The sequence below is a fragment of the Oncorhynchus mykiss genome, chromosome 15 (assembly GCF_057628025.1).
Source record: "Oncorhynchus mykiss isolate SJ-2025 chromosome 15, ASM5762802v1, whole genome shotgun sequence".
NCBI classification, from domain to species: domain Eukaryota; kingdom Metazoa; phylum Chordata; class Actinopteri; order Salmoniformes; family Salmonidae; genus Oncorhynchus; species Oncorhynchus mykiss.
The window spans coordinates 49,564,796-49,589,656 of NC_143036.1; the positions used below are offsets into that span (position 1 = coordinate 49,564,796).

The window sequence follows — 24,861 nt, forward strand, 5'->3', positions numbered from 1 at the left end:
AGACCTGCTGTTTTCAACTCTCTAGAGATAGCAGGAGCGGTAGAGATACTCTGAATGATCGGCTATGAAAACCCAACGGACATTTACTCCTGGGGTGCTGACCTGTTGCACCCTCGACAACCACTGTGATTATTATTATTTGACCCTGCTGGTCATCTATGAACATTTGAACATCTTGGCCATGTTCTGTTATAATCTCCATCCGGGCACAGCCAGAAGAGGACAGGCCACCCCTCACAAAGCCTGGTTCCTCTCTAGGTTTCTTCCTAGGTCCTGGCCTTTCTAGGGAGTTTTTCCTAGCCACTGTGCTTCCTACAACTGCATTGCTTGCTGTTTGGGGTTTTATGCTTGGTTTCTGTACAGCACTTTGTGACATCAGCTGATGTATGAAGGGCTTTATAAATACATTTGATTGATTGATTGGTGGTCTCTCGAACGCGCCCATTGAGTCCCAGAGGAAATGGGAAAGGGCGTCTCGGAATTCCCACCACGTGCGCGCAAATCACCCTTTTACGATAATGAGCATTTGATTGGTCCAAATCGAAAACATGGTAATTGTATAAACCATCTCATTGGTGAAGTCCTCCAGGTCCATAGAGAACACAGCGCAAAGCCTCCAGACAAGAGATCCTTGGGCGTCTCATACTATGAGAAAGTAGTACGTGAATACATATCATTTAATCTGAGAAATTACACAATGGTTATTTTTATATTGTATAAATCATCCTATTAATTCCTCTATCTCTACATTTCAATTAATCATTGCCGGGTATAACGACAAATTCCAGGAAAATACCGAGTAGTCTTTCGGGGCGGAGGGATACAACCATCCTGTACTCGTTAAAAAACATTGGCGTTATAGAAAAGGTAGGGAAAGACCGTGACAAAGCTCAGACAGCAAATACATTCCGTAATATCGACAGTGTTTTGGACTTCTTACCACATTTTGTGATTGCTACTAGATAATAGTTAACCGCTCTGCAAGTGTACTGTTTTCAGTACTTCAAGAAAACTGGCATCTTCAAAGTGCATGAATTAAGATACAGGATTCTCGTTGTACGCAGCGTTTCTAATCTGGAAAAGGACGATGCGGCATTTTATTTGAGACATCGACGGGGCGGGTGGAGTTGGCACACTGGATTTATTAGCTAGCCGCTACCAGCGCTAACCTTTTCAATCATATTTACATAGGATTGGATCAGAATCTACCTTTTCAGATAAACACGAATTTAGTTAAGTCTTCCGTTCGAATATGTTGTTGTCAAAGTTTGGCTCATTCTCGCACATTTGCCACCCTTCGAGCATGGACCATTTACCGGTGAAAATACAGCTCCAGCCAGGTATGATTCGAACCCGCTGTCATTCTTCGTGCTTTACATAGCTGGAAAAGATGGCCTGTATTGAACTAGATCTGTTAGTCATTCATGCTTCCAATAATGAAATAATAATTGTATTTGACTAACTCTAAAATCCTTGCATGGGACTATTTTAAATGGCTTCGTACTGTCGATATGCACGCCAACTGTGATTAACATAGCTAACGTTACCTGTCTGTGTCTGGAAAAGCTGACGTGAGTCAACAGCTGCGACTCAATTGCTTATCTTGCGCTGTCTGAATTTGATGTTTCGCCAGTGAAAGTGGAAAAGGAGCCGTTCGAAAAGGTCTACACTGTGGGATCCGTGCTGGGCAGCGGTGGATTCGGCACAGTCTACGCTGGTAGTCGGCTCTCGGATGACGCACTGGTAAGCATAGGAGCGCTTTGATCTCGGCACATGGCGCCATCAAGGCATCTCATAGTTATTTACTAATTTACTTCGTTGTATCTAATGTTTATTTATTTTCTCTCTCCCGAAATTAGGTCGCAGTGAAACATGTGCCGAAGGAGCGGGTGACCGAATGGGGAACTATTGTAAGTATCACCACTCCGGTTTGTTTAGGTTTTTCACCCATGTCAGTTGTTTTTTGATAATTGAATCGATTCTAGGTCACTCAACACATTTGTGATTCATATTTTCTTATAGAATGGTGTGATGGTGCCTTTGGAGATTATTTTATTGAAGAAAGTCAGTTCGTCGTTTCGGGGGGTTATAAAACTCCTGGATTGGTATGAGCGACCAGACGGCTGGTTGATTGTTATGGAACGACCGGAGCTGGTCAAGGATCTTTTCGATTTCATAACGGAGAAGGGCGCTTTGGATGAAGAGACAGCAAGGGGATTTTTCCGTCAGGTTTTGGAGGCTGTCCGCCACTGCTACAGCAGCGGGGTAGTTCACAGAGATATCAAAGATGAAAATCTGCTGGTAGACCTACGCACTGGGGAGCTCACGCTTATTGACTTTGGTTCAGGGGCGATTCTCAAGGACACGGTCTACACTGACTTTGACGGTATGTACTCTACCCTTACTCGATGCGTTGCCAGCAGTGGCTCCGTTGTATTTTCTGAGTTTGTTGTGTTTTTGAAGGTGCGTTATAGTCTGCACTGACCCATGACTTGTTTTCAACTATATTTGTTTGTTTTAGTATAGATACTTACTCGCCTTATTAGATCATCTGATGATATAATATCCCCCCCCCCCTGTATTTGCCGGTGTGTCCACACGACGCTGTGACGCAGTGGTTTGTTTTTTGTACCTCATAGTTTTCCCTCGGTTGGTGACGTTATCAGCCGATCCATATTCATTTTGATTCTCCCTGTGTAGTTAATTTAAAGTGCCTTTATAAATGTCATATTAGTCCATTTAACACACTAGTGTGGTAAAATAGGTTATTGTATGTTGATAATTGTCTGTTATGTTAAGAAACGCTCATTTCAAAGCCTTTAGGTAATAGAAATTGGGCCAGCTGCCACGTAACATCTGTTTGTTGTGAAACCTGAGCTTGGGCTGATTCATGTCACGTGATGGCTCACATTGCGCACTCGAGTTTTTGTTTGGTATCCAAGTTACTCATGCCTGGAGGGAGGGGAGTGAGGTGGGTCACCCAGTTTCATAGAGATTTGTTGTGGAAAAGAAAAAGCCATTATAACACCAGTATGTCATCCTTGTTTTAGATGGAATTACACTTTCCTTGTTTGACCTTTTTTATAGAGACATTGTCTGACTATTTTTAAATATCCATCATTTATAATCTTTCCAAATCATACAGGTTTGCAATATAGGCCAATTTATATTAATATTGTCACATGAAATGTCCCAAATAAACTGTTCTGGTGCTATTACAGAAGTTAAGGAGTCACTAATCAGCCTTTTCTTCTCCAGGTACAAGAGTTTATAGTCCGCCAGAGTGGATCCGCTTCCATAGATACCACGGGCGCTCAGCTACGGTGTGGTCGCTAGGGGTGCTGCTGTATGACATGGTCTGTGGAGACATCCCCTTTGAGCAAGACGAGGAAATCCTCCAGGGGAGACTGTACTTCAGGAGGAGAGTGTCTAATGGTGTGCACTACCTCCAATATACAACCTACAATCATAACACATTTCTAGTCTTAAAACCTATTTCTTAACACTATTTTCTACTTCGTGTCTTCCTGCCTGTGTGTTCCTATAACCCTCTATCTCCCTCTCGTCCCGTCAAATAAAATACTAATCCATGTTTTCCCCTTTTCTCTCCCTCCTTCCAGAGTGCCAGCAGCTGATCAAGTTGTGCCTGTCGTTACGGCCCTCAGACAGGCCTACTCTAGAACAGATCCTTGACCACCCGTGGATGCGCTTGGCTGGGGAAGTGTCGATGTCCAAGCCTGAGGATGGGGACATCCGGCTGAGGACCATCGACACAGACACATCTAGCACAAGCTCCAGCAAGGAGAGCCTATGAAAGAAGGAAGAGGGGATGAGAGGAGAAAAGGAGTGAATGGATAGGGGGGGGTTTAACTGGACTTAAAAGGGCTCTGGTCCTTATGCCCCACCATGGCTTGGGCTGGCAGAATTATTTTTGGTTTCCTTTTGTAGGGAATTATTATAATTTATTACGGTTTGTTCTTCCTTATCTTTTGTTTATTTTTTTTTTTATAACTCATGAATTGTTTCCAAATGTGGAACATTTGCTGTTTGGGCGGTCTTTACCAGTGACTATTTATTTTGTACTTTATTATTTTCTAATTTGTTATAACAAGGCTGATTTATGCATCTGGTTTAAAGCCCCTTATTCAGACATAGCTGCTCTCATAGAGCTTGGAGAATGCTTTATATTTAAATGTTTTTGATTTGGAGTGCCTTTTTGAAAGCTGCTTCTCGGGGGGCTTTTGTCATAACTTTTTGTTGTTATAACCCTTTCGGGCTGGTTTGTTTGTACGTATCCCACCCTGTCATGATGGAGATTAGTTGTCTTCCTCCATAACAGTGTGGTAAACTACACCACCCAGCATTCTTAGGGATCATAAAATGGGATGAAGGTGGGAGTTGACTGTTGACCATGGAATACTTGAAATGCAACTCACTCACACTGCGCCCCCTTACTAAGCTGCTCACTCGTACTACAGCCTCGAGTTGTTTGGATTTCTCAAAATTGGATCCTTTCATTTCTGAATGTGTATTAAAACTACATTATCTGTGTGTTTAGCCCCTTGGAAATGTATTTTAATTGAATGTTTTGCCTTTCCCCATCTCACTACTGGCACTACATTGCTCTTGCCCTGGACTGGTGTATCATGGCTTAAGTGTGAAATGCACAATCAATGCAATATTCATGGTCTCAGTTATGTCTTTCACAATACAAATATTGTGCAGTCCCCCCCCCCCCCCCCCCGTGCTGTTAATTTATACAGAATGTGTAGACATTCCACACTCTTTTGGCTCATATTTATTGTCGATGTTTAAGAGAAGGTGAGAAATCCCAGAATTTCCATATCTTTACATGGCCTTTTGTTTTGCATTCCTGTATTGATATTTTTACACTTCAACATAAAATCATTTTTTATTTTTTTTAGATTGTGGATGGATGCACTGAAGTTGTTGAAAGGGAATAAAACAAGGTTTACTTTGGAAGAGCTATGAATGTGATTGAACTCCTTTTTATAGTCCTGTAAGTAATGTTGGATTGACTTAATCTAAAAGTACATCTGCTTTTTGGGGTACATTATACTTGTGCTGTCTCCATGCATTAAACTCCATGGACGCACATGGCTATTGGGTTGGATAAGGCTATTCTAGTTAGTGACTATGATGAATCTGTGGCTTGCCTGGTGTTAGATATTCTCTTTCAGTTTAGCTGTATGACATGAATGATCGAGATCTGGTGATGCAATTTTTTTTTATACAAACATTTCAATTAAATCCCTTTGTACATAAATCATACTTGTGTTGTCTTATTGACCTACTGGTAAAAATTCCTCAAACAGTCATTGATGAGACTCTATAAACCAAACATTGTTAAATGAGTAAGGATGTTTGCATTAATCTATAGACAGGCGGAACAACCAATTTGTCGGACATGGACTCTACAAGGTGTCAAGCATTCCACAGACATGCTGGCCCATGTTTGTATTTCTATTTATTATGGATCCCCAGCAGCTACTCTTCCTGGGGTCCAGCAACATAAGACTTACATACAGTTTAAAATACTACATGACATTTCATAACACCTTCCTCAACACATTCATTGTGTTGCCACCACTCCACCACCACATACTGTATTTACAATACAACATCCAGGTGCCTGTGTGTCTTCTCAGTCCCCGCTCTTCCATAAGGTGTATTTGTATGTTTTTTTCAATCCGATTCTACTGCTTGCATGAGTTACCTGATGTGGAATAGAGTTCCATGTAGCTGTGGCTTTGTATTACTGTGCACCTCCCATTGTCTGACTCCAATGCTTCCCACAGTTGTGTCAAGTTGGCTGGATGTCCTTTTGGTGGTGGACCATTGATACACACAGGAAACTTGAGCGTGAAAAACCCAGCAGCGGTGCAGTTCTCGACACAAACCGGTACGCATAGCACCTACTACCATACCACTTTCGTAGGCACTTACATCTTTTCTCTTGTCCATTCACTCTCTGAATGGCACACATACACAATCCATGTCTCAATTGTCTCAAGGCTTAAAAATAATTTTACCTGTCTCCTGCCCTTCATCGACACTGATTGAAGTGGATTTAACAAGTGACAGCTTTCACCTGGTGTCATGGAAAGAGCAGGTGTTCGTAATGTTTTGTATACAAAGTGCATGTGACGTGGCTGTATTAGCTGTACACAGAGAATGACTGAGTAGGAAAGTGACACAGGCATGAGGCAGGAGCCAGAGATATGCATCATCACACTCACAACACATCCCTGAACCTAGCTAGAACTAATTGCTTTTCCATTTAATGCTGCCGGCCTCATCTGCCAGCCATACAATAACAATAACATGTCACTCCATTATTGGTAGAGCAGAGCAGTGGGCTGTGAGAAAGAGCAAGGTAGACGATGTTCGTCATCATCTGTAAGTCAGTGTTCTCCAGGAAGTGGTAGTGGGGGATGGAGGGACAAGTGTTGTTGTTGTGGTGGGGAGGTGCTGCCCCCTCTGGTGACTCCCTGCCCATGAGCTGTTATGGCACCTCACCGTAGATAATGACTATAGGCACAGATCTAGGGGCTACCCCTCAAGCTAAACCTTAACTGTTTGAAGTGAAAAACACATAACAGATCTTAGTTCAGTGTCCAAGTCAAGTGTCCATGGTTAACTGTTAAAGTGTATCCTAAATATGATATGCAAAGTACATTTTTATAGCTCTCCCTATCTAAAAATCATACATCATCAAATCAAATCAAATACAATTGTATTTTTCACATGCGCCGAATACAACAATACAACCTTACAGTGAAATGCTTACTTACAAGCCCTTAACAAACAATGCAGTTTTAAGAAAATACCCCAAAAAAGTAAGAGATAAAAATAACAAATCATTAAAGAACAACAGTAAAATTACAATAGCGAAAATTACAACATACAGGGGGTACCAGTACAGAGTCAGTAGGTGGGGCACTGGTGTCGAGGTAATTGAGGTAATATGTACATGTAGGTAGAGTTATTAAAGTGACTATGCATAGATAATAACAGAGTAGCAGCAGTGTAGAAGAGGGGGGGGGGGGGGGGCAATGCAAATAGTCTGGGTAGCCATTACATTAGATGAGTCTTATAGCTTGGGGCTAGAAGCTGTTTAGAAGCCTCTTGGACCTAGACTTGGCGCTCTGCGGTAGCAGAGAGAGCAGTCTATGACTAGAGTGGCTGGAGTCTTTGACAATTTTTAGGGCCTTCCTCTGATACCGCCTGGATTTATAGGTCCTGGATGGCAAGAGGCTTGGCCCCGGTGATGTACTGGGCTGTACGCACTATCTGTAGTGCCTTGCGGTCGGAGGCTGAGCAGTTGCCATACCAGGCAGTGATGCAACCAGGATACTCTCGATGCAGCTGTAAAACCTTTTGAGAATCTGAGGTCCCATGACAAATCTTTTCAGTCTCCTGAGGGTGAATTTGTTTTTGTCGTGCCCTCTTCACGACTGTCTTGCTGTGCTTGGACCATGTTAGTTTGTTGGTGATGTGGTCGCCAAGGAACTTGAAGCTCTCAACCTGCTCCACTGTAGCCCTGTTGATGAGAATGGGGGCATGCTCGGTCCTCCTTTTCCTGTAGTCCACAATCATCTCCTTTGTCTTGATCACATTGAGGGAGAGGTTGTTGTCCTTGCACCATAAAGTCAGGTCTCTGACCTCCTCCCTATAGGCTGTCTCATCGTTGTCGGTGATCAGAACTACCACTGTTGTGTCATCAGCAAATTTAATGATGGTGTTGGAGTCGTGCCTGGCGATGCAGTCATGGGTGAACAGGGAGTACAGGATCAGCATGGCAGATGTGTAGTAACCCACCCTTACTACCTGGGGGCGGCCCGTTAGGAAGTCCAGGATCCAGTTGCAGAGGGAGGTGTTAAGTCCCAAGGTCCTTAGCTTAGTGATTAGCTTTGAAGGCTCTATGGTGTTGAACGCTGAGCTGTAGTCAATGAATAGCATTCTCACATAGGTGTTCCTTTTGTCCAGATGTGAAAGGGCAGTGTGGAGTGCAATAGAGATTGCATCATCTGTGGATCTGTTGGGGCGGTATGCAAATTGGAGTTGGTCTAGGGTTTCTAGGATAATGATGTTGTGAGCCATGACCAGCCTTTCAAAGCATTTCATGGCTACAGACATGAGTGCTACGGGTCGGTAGTCATTTAGGCAGGTTACCTTAGTGTTCTTGGGCACAGGGACTATGGTGGTCTTCTTGAAACATGTTGGTATTACAGACTCAGACAGGGAGAGGTTGAAAATGTCAGTGAAGACACTTGCCAGTTGGTTAGCGCAAGCTTGAGTACACATCCTGGTAATCCAATGTCTGGCCCTGCGGCCTTGTGAATGTTGAACTGTTTAAAGGTCTTACTCACATCAGCTGGTGGAGAGCGTGATCACACAGCCGTCCGGAATAGCTGATGCTCTCATGCATGTTTTAGTATTTTTTTCCTCGAAGCGAGCATATAAGTTGTTTAGCTCGTTTGGTAGGCTCATATCACTGGGCAGCTCTCAGCTGTACTTCCCTTTGTAGTCTGTAATAGTTTACCAGCCCTGCCACACACGACGAGCGTCAGAGCCGGTGTAGTATGATTAGACTTTAGTACAGTGTTGATGCTTTGCCTGTTTGATGGTTCTTCGGAGGGCATAGCAGGATTTCTTATTTGCTTCCGGGTTAGAGTCCCGGTACTTGAAAGCAGCAGCTCTACCCTTTAGCTCAGTGCGAATGTTGTCTGTAATCCATGGCTTCTGGTTGGGGTATGTACATACAGTCACTGTGGGGACGACGTCATCGATGCACTTATTGATGAAGCCAATGACTGATGTGGTGTACTCCTCAATGCCATCGGAAGAATATTGGAACGTATTTCTGTCTGTGCTAGCAAAACAGTCCTGTAGTTTAGCATCTGCTTCGTCTGACCACTTTTTAGTAGACCGAATCACTGGTGCGTCCTGCTTTAGTTTTTTGATTGTAAGCATGCATCTTGAGGATAGAATTATGGTTAGATTTGCCTAATGGAGCACGAGGGAGAGCTTTGTACACATCTCTGTGTGTGGAGTGAAGGTGGTCTAGAGTTTTTTCCCCGCTGGTTGCACGTTTAAAATGCTGATTAGTTAAAACTGATTTAAGTTTCCCTGCATTAAAGTCCCCGGCCACTAGGAGCGCCGCCTCTGGATGAACATTTTCCTGGTTGCTTATGGAGGTATACAGCTCATTGAGTGCGGTATTAGTGCCAGCATCGGTCGGTGGTGGTATGTAGACAGCTACAAAAAATACAGATGAAAACTCTCTGGGTAGATAGTGTGGTCTACAGCTTATCATGAGATACTCTACCTCAGGTGAGCAAAACCTCGAGACCCCCTTAGATATTGTGCACCAGCTGTTGTTTACAAATATACATAGGCCGCCACCCCGTGTCTTACAGAGGCTGCTGTTGTATGCTGCCAATAGGGTGTATAACCCGCCAGTTGTATGTTATTAATGTCATCGTTCAGCCACAACTCGTGAAACATGACATATTACAGTTTTCAATATCTCATAGGATAGGTAGGATATACTTGCTTTCAGTTCGTCCCATTTCTTTTCCAGTGATTGAACATTGGCATTACAGTATGGATGGCAAAGACAGATTAGCTAATTGTTAGAATTCTCAGTTTCTTTCTCCAGCGAACGACGGGATGAGGGCCCGTTCGGGTGTTTGGAGTATATCCTTCCCATCCGACTCATTAAAGAAAAATGTGTTGTCCAATTTGAGATGAGTAATTGCTGTTCTGATGTCCAGAAGCTCTTTTCGATCATAAGAGACATTAACGTAATGTACAAAATAATTTACAAACAATGCGAAAAAACGAACAAAATAGCACGGTTGGTTAAGAGCCAATAAAACGGCAGCCATCATCTCCGGGGGCATTTTCATCATTCATTGAAAACGTTTTTTTTTAAGGGCTTTAGCATTGGGTAGCTGGTTCCTTGAACATACACAAGGATCAGCACAGTGACTAAAGAACTCATTTATGTGCTGATGAAAAAAGCAGGGAAGGGAAGCCCTTTTAATTAGCTATCTTTGCCTTGCAAACGTATTCAAACCCCTTGGATTTCTTCACATTTTATTGTGTTATAAAATGGGAATACAATGAATTTAATATACACAAAATACACCAGTGGAAGAAAAAAAAAGAACACATTTTAAAGATAAACAAAAATGCAATAACTAAAACATAGTCATTGCATACCTGTTTAGACCCTTTGCTTAGGCAGCCCTAAATTAGTTCATGAGATAAATGTGGCTTAACAAATCACAAAAAATGTTACATGGACTCACTCTGTGTGAAATAATAGGGGTTGACATGATTTTTAAATGACTAACCCTTCCTCTGTCCCCCATACATACAACATCTGTAAGGTCCCTCAGTCAAGTATTGAACTTCAAGCACATATTCAAATACTAAGACCAGGGAGCTTTTCGAAGCCTCATAAAAAAGGGCATTGATTTGTAGATGGGTGACAACAACAAATCAGACATTGAATATCTCTTTAAGCATGGCAGACTCTAGTTAATAAACGTGCTGTTCATCGTGTATTAAACAAACTAGGCAAGATACAGTCGTCCTTCAGAACTGAAAGGCAGGACAGGAATGAAACTGCTGAGGGTTGTTAACAGGAGGTCATTGGTGATTTAAAACAGCTACTGTGTTCAATGGCTGTGATGTTAGAGAACTGAGGATGCATCAACATTGTATTGACTCCACAATAATGAATGCAACAAGGCACTAAGGTACAGTGCCTTTGGGAAGTATTCAGACCCCTTGACGTTTTCCAGATTTTGTTAGGTTACAGTCTTATTCTAAAATTGATACAATTGTTTTCCCTCATCACAATAACCCATTGAGACAAAGCGAACACTGGTTTTTAAAGATTTTTGCTAATTTATAAAAAATTAAAAACAGAAATATCACATTTACATAAGTATTCTGACCCTTTTCTCAGTACTTTGTATTGACCTTGCTTTCTGCACGGGGCATTGTCATGCTGAAATGGGAAAGGGCCTTCCCCAAACTTTTGCCACGAAGTTGGAGGCACAGAATCGTCTAGAATGTAACATTAAGATTTCGCTTCGCTGGAACTAAGAGGCCTAGCCAGAACCATGGAAAACAGCCCCAGATCATTATTCCTACTCCACCAAACTTTACAGTTGGCACTATGCATCGGGGCAGGTAGTGTTCTCCTGGCATCCGTCAAACCATGATTCGTCCATCGGACTGCCAGATGGTGAAGCGTGATCACCATCTGGCGATCTGCGTTACCTCAGCTCCTGCCGCCGCTTGGCATTGCATATGGTGATTTTAGGCTTATGTACGGCTGCGTGGCCATGGAAACTAATTTCATGAAGCTCCCGAAGAACAGTTCTTGTGCTGACGTTGCTTCTAGAGGCAGTTTGGAACTCGGTAGTGAGTGTTGCAACCGAGGACAGATGGTTTTTACTATGCTCTTCAGCACTCGGCGTTCCCGTTCTGTAAACTTTTGTGACCTACCACTTTGTGGGGCCTACCACTTTGTGGGGCCTACCAATTTGCGGCTGAGCGGTTGTTGCTCCTAGATGTTTACACTTCACAATAACAGCACTTACAGTTGACCGGGGCAGCTTTGGCAGGGCAGAAATTTGACGGACTGACTTGTTGGAAAGGTGGCATCTTATGACAGTGTCATGTTGAAAGCTCTAACAGTACGGGCTATTCTACTGCCAATGTTTGTCTATGGAGATTGCATGGTTGTGTGCTCGACTTTATACACCTGTCAGCAAAGGGTGTGGCTGAATTGCCAAATACACAAATTTGAAGGGCTGTCCATATACTTTTGTGTATGTGCACCATATGTCAGGTTCAAACTGTTCAAACTTGGTCAGCGTTCAGCTCCATAACGATTTAATTAGCATAAGTATTTTTTTATATTATCAACTGTTACTAATGATCCTCAGCAATAACCACATGGCAGTGACAGTGTTTACAGAGGAAGCAAATGAAGATAAACAAAACAATGTAATTAAATGGAATGATATGGTAGCCTATTTCAACCAAAGAGAACTAACAGTAAATTGGCAGTTGAATATGTGTTGTTATTTGGCCTACTGACGGCCGATACTGATAGTGGCTAATATTTAACATGCTAGAAATAGAAAACAGAGAAAGTCGGGGCAGCCTATAATTAAGACATTCAAGAGGACCCATCCCTGCAAGTTAAAAGTTGATATGCTTCAGTTTGCTGCCATATAACTGGTTTCACATTTGTCTCCAGTGATTATAAGGCAATTTACATCTAAAACAAGTGTCATTTATGTTTATATTTCCCTTATCCAAATGGATTGCTATTTTACCGAGGTCTTATCAATAGCTCTTATCAAGATAGAAATGACAATTAATGGAGAACGATGTTAAATTATGTATACGATTTTCCCACTTGGAACCGGTATGTTCACTAGATCTTTTTCATGGTTTCCTCATACGTAAAGGTGGTGGAATTATTAGGGAATTAAGTCTGAAGTCTGAAAACGGCAAATCCGTAGACACACCTCTGCCACACCTTCATTTACTCGATCTCCACCCCGAACGAATAGCAGGTGAAATACCAGCTATTCTCATGCTTAAATTCAAGGTGAGAATACACGTAGAAAAGTGCTTAAAAAGGGAATTGTGTCTCATTTATGCGCGCTTAACTCGACTCGGAATCAACCCCTTAAGAGAGTGTCCCAAGAAGACTCACAGCTGTACTTACTGCCAAAGGTGTTTCTAACATATACTGTATGGACTCAGGGAGCTGAATAATTATGCAATGACTGTATTTTATTTATGTCATTTTTTACTAATCTTCCAAATAAATAATACTCTTCCACTTTTGCATTTCAGAGTATTTTGTACATATTGTGAAACATAAATAAAGAAGACAATTAAATCCATTTTAATCCCACGTAGTAACACAATAAAATAGGAAGAAATCAAGGGGTCTGAATACGTTGCAACACACAATAAATCTCTTCATTTGGAGCAGATGAGACGAGCTCCATATGCCTTGATGTTACTGTTCATCAAATTAAATAATTGTATGGATGATTTCATAATGTGGATTTCTAGGATAATTTGTGTGTAAAATAGAAGTTGAACCTATATATGTTACATTAGTCAAATTATATGACAGTTACTGGATTATTAATAAAATATATGTTTTATCTCTCAAACGCTATATTAGGGACATATATATATATATATATATATTTGTCTGGTTGTTGGAGTCAGGCTCAAGACGTTGAAATCGGTTTTTGCCACGTACCCTAGGTAATGGCTTTTGTTTTTGTGCCTAAGGCTTTTGACATGTAAATGACCAACTTGTCTTTAATCAAGGGGCCTTCTGATGAGACCAGGGGAAGAGTACACTGTCACGTTCTGACCTTAGTTCCTTTGTGATGTCTTTGTTTTAGTATGGTCAGGGTGTGAGTTGGGTGGGCAGTCTATGTTCTTTTTTTTATGATTTGGTATTTCTGTGTTTGGCCTGGTATGGTTCTCAATCAGAGGCAGCTGTCAATCGTTGTCCCTGATTGAGAACCATACTTAGGCAGCCTGTTTTCACCCTTGAGTTGTGGGTGATCATATTTTGTGTTCAGTGGTTTTTCAGCACCATACAGGACTGTTCGGTTGTCGTTTTTTTTTTTTTTTTTCAGTGTTCAATTACTTTATTAAAGAATATGGACACTTACCACGCTACGCATTGGTCCTCCTCTTCTTCCACCTACGACGAACGTTACATACACAGTCAAATCACAATAATTAATTAAACTCCTATGGGGTTTAACACTTTTTGGGGGTTTATGTGATCCCACCACCATTTTGTGTTAAAGATACTCTGGTCACGGTGTTGATATTTTTGGAGTTAAGATGACAGTAAATGGCGTACATAACCAACTCTCAGAGTTGCTTAAATTTAACTCAAATTGTCATTTTACTCTTTTCAGTGTAGTTTTTAATAAACACCCTTGTCATTTTACATTTTTGTGTGTTTTGAATTTGCAGTGAAAATGTACCGCAGAGTACATTTATCTTTCAGTTTACTTCCTTGGAGTTATAAGGGTGTAAAGACCCCAAATAAAGCCATAGTACAACCTACAGGAAGTGTTGTGATAATTGTGTTGTTTGCAATATAACCATTTGGTTTATATGCATTGACACCATGACATATAGACCTAAGGCTGAGAAGGTAAGAAGAAACAGTTGCAGAATATATTCAACAAGACATTTATTTCAATACAAAACCGGAGAGCAACATCTGTCCGGTGAAGTCCACAAAACATATTGCATGTAACAAACAGTTAGATGACCCACAGCTTGGTCAAGCAAGGTAATGTTTCAGATATTTTTGATCTACCAAACAACCCTATTGATTTAGAACCACGGAGAGTTACAGTGGGGCAAAAAAGTATTTAGTTAGCCACCAATTGTGCAAGTTCTCCCACTTAAAAAGACGAGAGAGGCCTGTAATTTTCATCATAGGTACACTTCAACTATGACAGACAAAATGGAGAAAAAAAATTGATTGTGAGAGCCAGAAATCTTGCTTGTTTGTAGGCTGACCAAATACTTATTACCACCATAATTTGCAAATAAATTCATTAAAAATCCTATAATGTGATTTTCTGGATTTTTTTTCTCTCACTTTGTCTGTCATAGTTGAAGTGTACCTATGATGAAAATTACAGGCCTCTCTCATCTTTTTAAGTGGGAGAACTTGCACAATTGGTGGCTGACTAAATACTTTTTTGCCCCACTGTAAGTAGAAAAAACCTGTTGACTCACCTTTCTTGTAGACAAACACCAAAGCCATCCTCCTCTTTCATGTTGTCTAATTAGCCTATTACTCTGTCATAAAGTACCATTTTTTTGTTTTTGTTGTCCTAGGCTGCCTGGTAAACTGCTTGTTCGCTAGTCTAACTTCCTTTCATGGGCAACGATGTGCCAAGCCAGCAAGTTACTGTTAACATTAGCATACTACATCTAGCTACATGTTGCATTTCTATCCTCTCAGGCCAGGGGCACAATGTATGGTTTGATCAGAATCGCTGTTATAATCATTGGCCAGTATGGAGAATTAAGTCCAAATCCCTCTGTCCATCCATTGCTAATTTAGGAAAGTGACGATTTTAGCTATCTAGCTAGCCACCAGAGAACAACGACACAACGAGATGCAACAATTCAAGTTATTTTTTGTCAATGACGTTTGGCTTCTGATGTTGTGTGATTGGTTTGAAGCCAAATCCAAACTGACTTCCCTTGACGCTGTTTTGTTCACTCGGATGCTTTCTCTGGTGAGACACATTCAGACTTTTGGCAATTGATGAAACAAGATAAATTATTTTGTTTATAAAAAGAAAAATCTTGACACATTTATGGAGGAAACCTGGCTTCCCTTGGCATCCATGAATACACACCCTGATGACATCCAATCTCTGTTGGAAGCCACCTTTGCAGGAAGATATCCAGCACTCTTACATCATTCACAACTTTCAATTAGAATGCCTGCCGAAGTAGGGGGGGAAATGCAATACATTAAGACTACCTACACCATGTAAACTGTAACAACTATCTCACTAACGGTTGCTATAACTCCAAACACTTATAGCTTTGATTAGTTTAGAAAAATGTATGTTTCTTATTTTTGTGTAGCTCAGTTTTACACAGCAAATTGGCCAGTGTTACCTGGTGTTGATTTTCCAGTGTAATGTCTAGTGTTGATTGAGATGTTAATGTAACACTTAGAGTTAATTTAACACTCATGGGTGTAAAATAACACCAGTGTTGGTGTTAATAACCGGTGTTAAACAAAAACATGCCCATCATTATAATATTTTACAGCATCTCTATTGCAGGTTGAATAGTTTTTGAAATCTTATTTTTATATATATATATATATATGTTTTGCATGTACATTGATTGATGAATTGATCTTATGCTACTGAAATATAAATAACATACATTTTAATAAACTAAGACAATGTGTTACTTGGACTTACTGCACCCATACTGCACCCATTACTGTAATAGTTGTACCAGTTTAGATGATTTTTAGTTAGTCTCATATCTTAGTCTTCACAACCCGGCAGTCAATCTGAATGCAGGTTGTGGTTTAATGAATATTTTGGGTATCTCCACTCTGGCTGGATTCCAATAGGAATTACACATCTCTTTGCAAGCCATCAGAATGTGCGTTTCAGGCCACTGTATTAGGGTGAAACTAGGCCCTCAAAACAAGGCCTTACTAGTTGTATTGTGTTAAATAATTGTGTTTTAACGATAACCTATTCACTTGGTGATTGCAACAGGACTGAAAATGGATGAATGTAACAACCATTTATCTTTCACTAACAAATACAGTCATAACTGTACATAACTCTATAATTCAATCTGGGAAATATGCAAATAAGGCTTTACACTAAGCAGAATGTTAATTTTACAGGGAAAAGTTTGGACAATCCACAGGCCCGGTGTTAAATGTAACTCTGTCAGTGTTGATTTAACACTGGAGAATTTGCAGTTTAAAATCTATTTTTGTTGTCTAGTCTTAGTCATTTTGAATAAAATATAATTAAGTCTTAGTCACTTTTTTTTCATTTGAATAATGATTTTGTCAGCTAAATTCCCTTTCATTTTGTTCACATTTTAGTCACATCACATTTGTATTGCCTTATTAGCCTATAGTAAACATAAATCACTGACTATAGCAAAACATCAATTCAGTACTTTATTGTTGAATTGTATTGAAAATATCATCAGCAATTGCTATTGCAGTTAAGAAAGCTAAGGCTAGCTTTTTTAAACAGAAATTTGCATCCTGCAGTACAAACTCTGGGACACTGTAAAGTCCATGGAGAATAAGAGCACCTCCTCCCAGCTAACCACTTCTCTGAGGCTAAGAAACACGGTTACAACCGACAAATCCACTATAATTGAGAATTTCAATAAGCATTTTTCTACGGTTGGCCATGCTTTCCACCTGGCTACCCACACCCTGGTCAACTGACCCTTCTGGCCCTTCTTTGGACACTGTGTTAACTAACCTCCAGACGAGCTTCAATGCCATACAACTCTCCTTCCATGGCCTCCAACTGCTCTTAAACGCAAATAAAACTAAATGCATGCTATTCAACCGATCATTGCCCGCAACAGCACCACTGCCAGCATCACTACTCTGGACGGCTCTGACTTAGAATACGTGGATAACTACAAATACCTAGGTGTCTGGCTAGACTGTAAACTCTCCTTTCAGACTCACATTAAGCATCTCCAATCAAAAATTAAATCTGGAATCGGCTTCCTATTTCGCAAAAAGCTTCCTTCACTCATGTTGCCAAACATACCCTCGTAAAACTGACCATCCTACCGAGCCTTGACTTCGGCAATGTCATCTATAAAATAGCCTCCAACACTCTACTCAGCAAACTGGATGTAGTTTATCACAGTGCCATCTGTTTTGCCACCAAAGCCCCATACACTACTCACCACTGCGATCTGTACGCTCTCGTTGGCTGGCCCTCGCTTCGTACTCATTGCCAAACCCACTGGTTACAGGTTATCTACAAGTCTCTGCTAGGTAAAGCCCTGCCCTATCTCAGCTCGCTGGTCACCATAGCAGCACCCACTCGTAGCACGTGCTCCAGCAGGTATATCTCAATGGTCACCCCCAAAGCCAATTCCTCCTTTGGTCGCCTTTCCTTCCAGTTCTCTGCTGCCACTGACTGTAACGAACTGCAAAAATCACTGAAGCTGGAGATTCCCATCTCCCTCACTAGCTTTAAGAACCAGCTGTCAGAGCAGCTCACAGATCACTGCACCTGTTCATAGCCCATCTGTATACAGCCCATCTGTCTACCTCATCCCCATACTGTATTTATTTATTTTGCTCCTTTTGCACCACAGTATCTCTACTTGCACATCCATCTTTTGCACATGTACCATTCCAGTGTTTAATTGCCATATTGTAATTACTTCGCCACCATGGCCTATTTATTGCCTTAACTCCCTTGTTTGACCTAATTTGCATTTTTTTCTACTGTATTATTGACTGTATGTTTTGTTCATTCCATGTGTAACTCTGTGTTGTTGTATGTGTCGAACTGCTATGCTTTATATTGGCCAGGTCGCAGTTGCAAATGAGAACTTATTCTCAACTAGCTTACCTGGTTAAATAAAGATGAAATAAAAAATAAAATAAAAAAAAAACATTGAACCGTGCTGGTGTTGGGGGCAGGACTGGATTCCTTGGGTTGGTGCTGGGACTGGGTAGTGGGAACCAGGAGCCAGAAAACAGGAACCAGGAGCTGGTGCAGGTGTTGGGTCTGTAGAAGGGAGGAAGAACAACCTGAGGAGCAAGCAGACAAGATATATGAGCAGGGCGCCTATGAAAGGAGTGATTGCTAAGTGTTAAGTGTTGAGGTGGAGCAACTGAAATTGAATATTCAGCACCAGCACCAGACCAGGCCTGCTGTTTGATGCAACGCAGACCTGGTGGTGAGCATGGTGGAAGTGAGAAGACATTGGCTGTCCTTTTGAATGTTGAACCAGAGTCTTTACCTGATAAAGTCATGTTAGGATATGTCATTTTTCCAGTCAGAGCTTTTGGGCAGAACCCACTAAGGTGTTGCAGATGCCGAGATTATGATCATGTTGCAGCAGTGTGTAGAAGGGAGATTACAATATGTGAGAAGTGTGCAGGAGGGCATGGGACAAAGGAATATGTAGTATCGGTGGAAAGATATGAGCATGTCAGTTCTGGGGTGCTCATGTTGCTGGGAATCAGAAGTGTCCGGTGCAATCGACAGGTTGAGATTGCCAGGGTCAGAGTAGAATAGAAGGTGTCATATGCTGAGGCAGTGAAGAGAGGAGAGGATGATGGTGATGATGAATAATGATGAATAATGTTAAGGATAGCTGGGACGACCTTCCCCCCATTCTCAACTGCTTTGTACAAGGTGCTGAGTTTGAGTCGCTCCATCTGGCATCTCCAGACAAAAGGAGAACATCATGCATTCAATCTTCTTGCTGGTCTGGGGGAAAGAGCCTGCCAAGGTAAAGGAGAATGGTGAGAATGATAGCCTTCAGGACCAGAATCTTATCCGTCATTGTAAGGGATCCTCTGTTGGACGTGGCGCGTGGTCTTCACCCAGCTTAAGGAACCACCTTCATCCCTCTGGAAAGTGACCACCAGCAGCTTGATGGTCTCTGTTTTGACAGGGAAAGAGGTAGTGAGAGACTTAGGCCAGTCCTGTGACTCTGACCCCTGTTGACAAGGGTGCCAGTGGCTGCACAGTAGTCGTCCACCACCTTTGTTGCTATGGCGATAGAGTGACTATCTGTGCTGACGATGGCATGTCGTCCATGTACGCCACCACTTTGAGCCCTGGGTCCCTGGTATCTGGTAGCCAGGGATTTCTGGTGTTGACCTGATCTTCTGGGTAGATGACGTACAGCAGAGGGGCTAGGGGGCAACGTTGGCATATGCCGGATCTGTTGGGGAATGGGTCTGTGAGGGTGTTCTTTAACCAGTTAGAGCTCTAGGGGCGCTATTTCATTTTTGGATAAAAAACGTTCCCGTTTTAAGCGCGATATTTTGTCACGAAAAGATGCTCGACTATGCATATTCTTGACAGTTTTGGAAAGAAAACACTCTGAAGTTTCAGAATCTGCAAAGATTTTGTCTGTAAGTGCCCCAGAACTCATTCTACAGGCGAAACCAAGATGATGCATCACCCAGGAATTAGCAGAATTTCTGAAGCTCTGTTTTCCATTCTCTCCTTATATGGCTGTGATTGCGCAACGAATGAGCCTACACTTTCTGTCGTTCGCCCAAGGTCTTAGCAGCATTGTGACGTATTTGTAGGCATATCATTGGAAGATTGGCCATAAGAGACTACATTTTCCAGAGGTCCGCCCGGTGTCCTTTGTCTAAATTTGTGCGTAATCTTCAGGTGCAGGCATTTTCTCCTGGGATTCAGGAGAGAAACCATGTTTCCAAGAACGATGTATCAATGAAGAGATATGTGAAAAACACCTTGAGGATTGATTCTAAACAACGTCTGCCATGTTTTCAGTCGATATTATGGAGTTAATTTGGAAAAAAGTTTGCGTTTTGAGGACTGAATTTATGGATTTTTTTTGGTAGCCAAATGTGATGTATAAAACGGAGCTATTTCTAATACACAAGGAATCTTTTTGGAAAAACTGAGCATCTGCTATCTAACTGAGAGTATCCTCATTGAAAACATCAGAAGTTCTTCAAAGGTAAATGATTTTATTTGAAGGCTTTTATGTTTTTGTTAATGTTGCGTGCTGGATGCTAACGCTAATGCTAACGCTAAATGCTAACGCGAAATGCTAACTCTAGCTAGCTACTTTTACACAAATGATTGTTTTCCTATGGTTGAGAAGCATATTTTGAAAATCTGAGATGACAGTGTTGTTTACAAAAGGCTAAGCTTGAGAGATGGCATATTTATTTCATTTCATTTGCGATTTTCATAAATAGTTAACGTTGTATTATGCTAATGAGCTTGCTGATAGATTTACACAATCCTGGATACAGGGGTTTTTTCATAGCTAAACGTGACGCAGAAAACGGAGCGATTTGTCCTAAACAAATAATCTTTCAGGAAAAACTGAACATTTGCTATCTGAGAGTCTCCTCAATGAAAACATCTGAAGTTCTTCAAAGGTAAATGATTTTTTTGAATGCTTTTCTGTTTTTTTGTGTAAATGTTGCCAGCTGAATGCTAATGCTAAATGCTACGTTAGCCATCAATACTGTTACACAAATGATTGTTTTGCAATGGTTGAGAAGCATATTTTGAAAATCTGAGATGACAGTGTTGTTAACAAAAGGCTAAGCTTGAGAGCTAGCATATTTATTTCATTTGATTTGCGATTTTCATGAATAGTTAACGTTGCGTTATGGTAATGAGCTTGAGTCTGTATTCACGAACCCGGATCCGGGATGGGGAGATCAGAAAGGTTAACAGAATCTGCTTGTGATGTTATCGTAGCAGAGTTCTGTCCAGTGGATGATGTGTTGGGGGAAGTTAATCTTGGTTAGCACCCTCTGGAAGAAGCCATGGTTAAACCTGTCAAAAGCCTTCTCCTGGTCTAGGCTGAGAAGGCCCAAAGGGGACCTCCTCTCCAGAGAGTGCAGGATGAGATCTTTCACCAGGAGCAGGTTGTCCTCAATGGACCTACCGAGAATGCAGCAGGTCTGGCCTGGGGCTATTACTGAGGGGAGGTGTGTCTGGTTTGGTGAGGGCCTTAGTCCTGATTTTGTAGTCGATGGAGAGGAAGTTGATGGGGCGTCAGTTTGGAGGTCCTTGGGGTCCCCTTTCTTTGGGATAAGAGAGGGAAAGGGGATATCTAGTCAGTTGCACAACTGAATGCATTCAACTGAAATGTGTCTTGCACATTGAACCCAACCCCTCTGAATCAGAGAGGTGTGGAGGGCTGACTTAATCGATGTCCACGACCGTACTCTGTCCCATGTACCCACCCTCTTTTACCTGTATACTGCTCTGAAGACCTCTGCCATGTTATCTTTGAGGAGATCCCAGAAGGTCTGATAAAATATTCCTGGGATCCCATCTGGTCCTGGTGCTTTGTGTCTGTTCAGGGAGCGCACGTCTCGGGTAAGCTCCTCTGCAGTTAGGTCAGGGTTCTCGCTCTAACCACCCCTGGTGACTCCATCTAGGATGGTGGCAATAAGGGCCTCGTCGGTAGGCTTGATGTCATACAGCCTACCGTAGAACTGCCTGGCCACCCCCAGGATGTCGTCACTGTTGGTCACAGAGTCCCCTTGGTTGCTGTACAGGGAAATTATGTGCTTTTGTTTTGACCATGCTCTGCAAAAGAAGAAGCGGGTGCAGTTCTCTTCCTCCAGAACCTGGAGTTTTGACTTGTGCTGGATCTTCTCTTTTTGGTTTTGGCCAGCTCTTGGGCCACATCCCACCCCTCTAGCTAAGATGGGGGCTAAGATGTTGTAGGGCTTTGTTGTGGTGTTCAAAACTGTCCCTCTTCTCCCTAGCTTTCCTCCGCCCAATTCCCCGAAAGTATCCCTTGGCCCTGGCCGTTACCATTTCCCACCACTCAGGGAGTCAAATAGCTCTTTCAATACTCTCCACTCCAGGTATTGTCTGGAGAAGTAGAGCTTGACTGCTAGGATAGATGTATTCATCCTCCCTAATTACTCTCACTAGGCTTTCCCAAACTAAGGACACAGTCAGCATCTTGTGGTCTGAGAGTGCACCGCTTGTCAGGGAGCACATTCTGACACCTGGCAAGAGCAAGAACATGTCAATCCTGGAGTAGGATGCACCGGAGGAACTCATCCACGTTGATGTTGGAGGGTACGTGCCACCGGTATCTGTAAGGGAGACGTCAACGATGATTTATTGTAGTTCCTGTGTGCTACAGTCTCTTCTGGGCCTGCTGCAGTCGTTGTCTCAAAGGGGACTGGTGTGGGAGATGAGCAGGAGTGACTGAATCTGTTTGAAGAGGGATTCTCTCTCGGCCACGTTGGTGGGACCATCAGGGGCAAACTCTGAAAATCAAGGTCTAAGACCAGGATTATTTCGCTATCGACTAATCTGCTAGACTTAGGGGTTGGTATCCAATATGCCAACCCTGTCTGCTCTGGCGGTGTTGGAGCCTGACCAGAGAGAGCCTCCCTCTTCTTCCTGGAGAAGGTAGATGTCTGCAGGGTTATTGGAGAGGTGTCCCAGGAAAGTCTATCATCTGTCTGGGAACCGAATGCTTCTGATGTTGATGGTGGATATTGTAGTCATATTGGGTCATAATGGGTAATGAAGTTAAGAAGAGGGTATGGGTCCGGTGTTGGCCATGTCATTGCAGATTTGGATGAGGGCTTCTAGCTGGATGGTGGCCGGATGGTGGCCCCTCTCTTTGGCTGCTCATGGGTCTTGACATGCCTCCCCACTGACTGTCTGGTGGAGGGTGATAGGAGGGGTGAAGGTGGTGAAGGTTGCTCAACGTGTCCGGGGGGTCTGGACTGAGTCTTTCTGGCTTGCTGCTAAGCGGGATCGGAGGCAGGGAGGGCTAAGGGGGTGGATCTGGGTCACTAAGGGGCAGGGAGGTGCGATCAGGGGTAGTAATAGACCGGGGGGAGGGAATGGTATGGTGAGTGGTCTAGAAGAGGGAGCCCATTTCTTGGAGGGGATAGTGGGGTTTGGGGGTCGTGTTTGCCGGCATCAAGGTTTGGGTCCTGGGGTGGTCTTCTGGTCTGGTCTCTTGTTGGTCTGTTGTTTGTCTGATCTTTTTTGTTAGGTCATTTTTGTCCCGTTTGGGTTGTGAGGCGAGGGGTTCTTCCGGTTGTATGGGCTCTCGCAAAACTGGTATCCTTTGACCAGGAGTTTGGAGGGGGTGGAGGTGGTTAGGAAGGGATTTGTTGTGGGGGCAGAGGTGGGGGGGGGGCAGTTGGGGTCGGGCTGTTTCTGGGATGTCTTAGGGGGTGGTTTGGTCAGTATCTGTGGGTTGGTCTGGTTCTAGGTCTGGGTCTTTGTTGTTTTCATCTGTTGGAGGGGGTGGGGGTGGTTGTGGGGGTTTTAGTTGGTGGTGTTGCCCCTTACCCTGCCGGTGGAGGATTTGGGGCAGGATCTATAGAAGTGCCCCTCCCCCATGCACAGGTTGCACGGTCGTGATTGTTTGCATTCTGATGTGGGGTGGTCGCCTTTGCAGTTTTTACAGATGATGGCTGTGTGGGCAGAGTGCCTGCAGAGTTTGGGTTGGGCTAGGACCGAGCTTGGGAAACCCTGAGTAACAGTCCAGCCAATTACTACTGGAAAATATGTTTTGACAAATATCTAGTCACATAAGATAACAAAAACACAGATATTGAAACAAACAATTTAAAAAATCTACCTGGAACAGAGTATGCTGAGAAATATGACAATGAGGCCCCTCCAACATCTGTGGATGACTCCATAGATTTAACTCTCTGTCTCTGGTTAATCTTAATGGAGATAAAAGTACGCCGTCCCAATGAACTCCAGTTGGCAACACTAACTCCAAGGAGCATATCACTCTCTTGAGAGTTAGGGTAACTCCAAGTAGAGTCAATTTTACCCATTTTTTTTAACACTGTGATTTCAACTATCCTTGATTTACTGTGTAGCGTCTCACTCACCATAAAAATCCCCATTAAGTTGTGAGTGAGCATAAGTCACGCTGCAGTTGTCTCATGCAGTCTATATCATATGATCAAAAGAACTGAAGATGTGTTACACCATTAATCAATGTTACTCCGTTAGACACTTCAAAGGTTTCATAAGTCTCCCATTAATCTACAGTAAATAAAATGAAACAACGTTTGTTTGTATAAAGATGAGGGCGAGCTTACAGGGTTGATCTACTCAAGACTGAATTGGCTGCTCTGTTTCATGTATACCTGAGAGGAAGTTATTAATAAACTGACTAAGTCCTCAGACATTCATTCTGCTGATCATCCTCCTCACTAGACTAGACTACTAACTGTGTGATGCATCATGGGTTGGAGGTGTTAGACAATAGTGGCTGACTGTCTTGGTATGTGAGTGGTGAATAGAAAGAAGAGATTAAGAAGAGAAGTCCACCTCCGGCAGCATTCAGTCCTCGTCAAAGCCGAGCCAGACAGTCTAGACAGCATAGCAGAACTCTGAACTGACAGGGAGGCGGGTGCCAGATGGACCCTCAGGGCTGCGACGGGCACAGATGGGGAGGTGGGTGGCACACAGGCAGGACAGAACAGAAGCAACACTTCCACAGCCAGGATATGGA

General features: G+C 42.6%; 1 protein-coding gene across 1 annotated transcript; it reads left to right on the top strand.

Annotated features, from left to right (window-relative positions):
- Nucleotides 1-595: 595 nt before the first annotated feature.
- Nucleotides 596-5,287, top strand: LOC110490155 (serine/threonine-protein kinase pim-3). Its single transcript, XM_021563365.3, has 6 exons — nucleotides 596-1,340; nucleotides 1,634-1,743; nucleotides 1,860-1,910; nucleotides 2,023-2,386; nucleotides 3,259-3,435; nucleotides 3,621-5,287. The coding sequence occupies exons 1-6, from the start codon at nucleotides 1,253-1,255 to the stop codon at nucleotides 3,812-3,814; spliced, it is 984 nt and encodes a 327-aa protein (XP_021419040.1). The 5' UTR covers nucleotides 596-1,252; the 3' UTR covers nucleotides 3,815-5,287.
- The last annotated feature ends 19,574 nt before the right edge of the window (nucleotides 5,288-24,861 follow it).

Bases quoted from the DNA above. Each gene is read 5' to 3' on its own strand.
- LOC110490155 (XM_021563365.3), top strand. From the start codon at position 1,253: ATGTTGTTGTCAAAGTTTGGCTCATTCTCGCACATTTGCCACCCTTCG. The intron at 1,341-1,633 runs GTATGATTCGAA...ATGTTTCGCCAG, and splicing joins GAAAATACAGCTCCAGCCAG to TGAAAGTGGAAAAGGAGCCG. The intron at 2,387-3,258 runs GTATGTACTCTA...TTTCTTCTCCAG, and splicing joins GGTCTACACTGACTTTGACG to GTACAAGAGTTTATAGTCCG.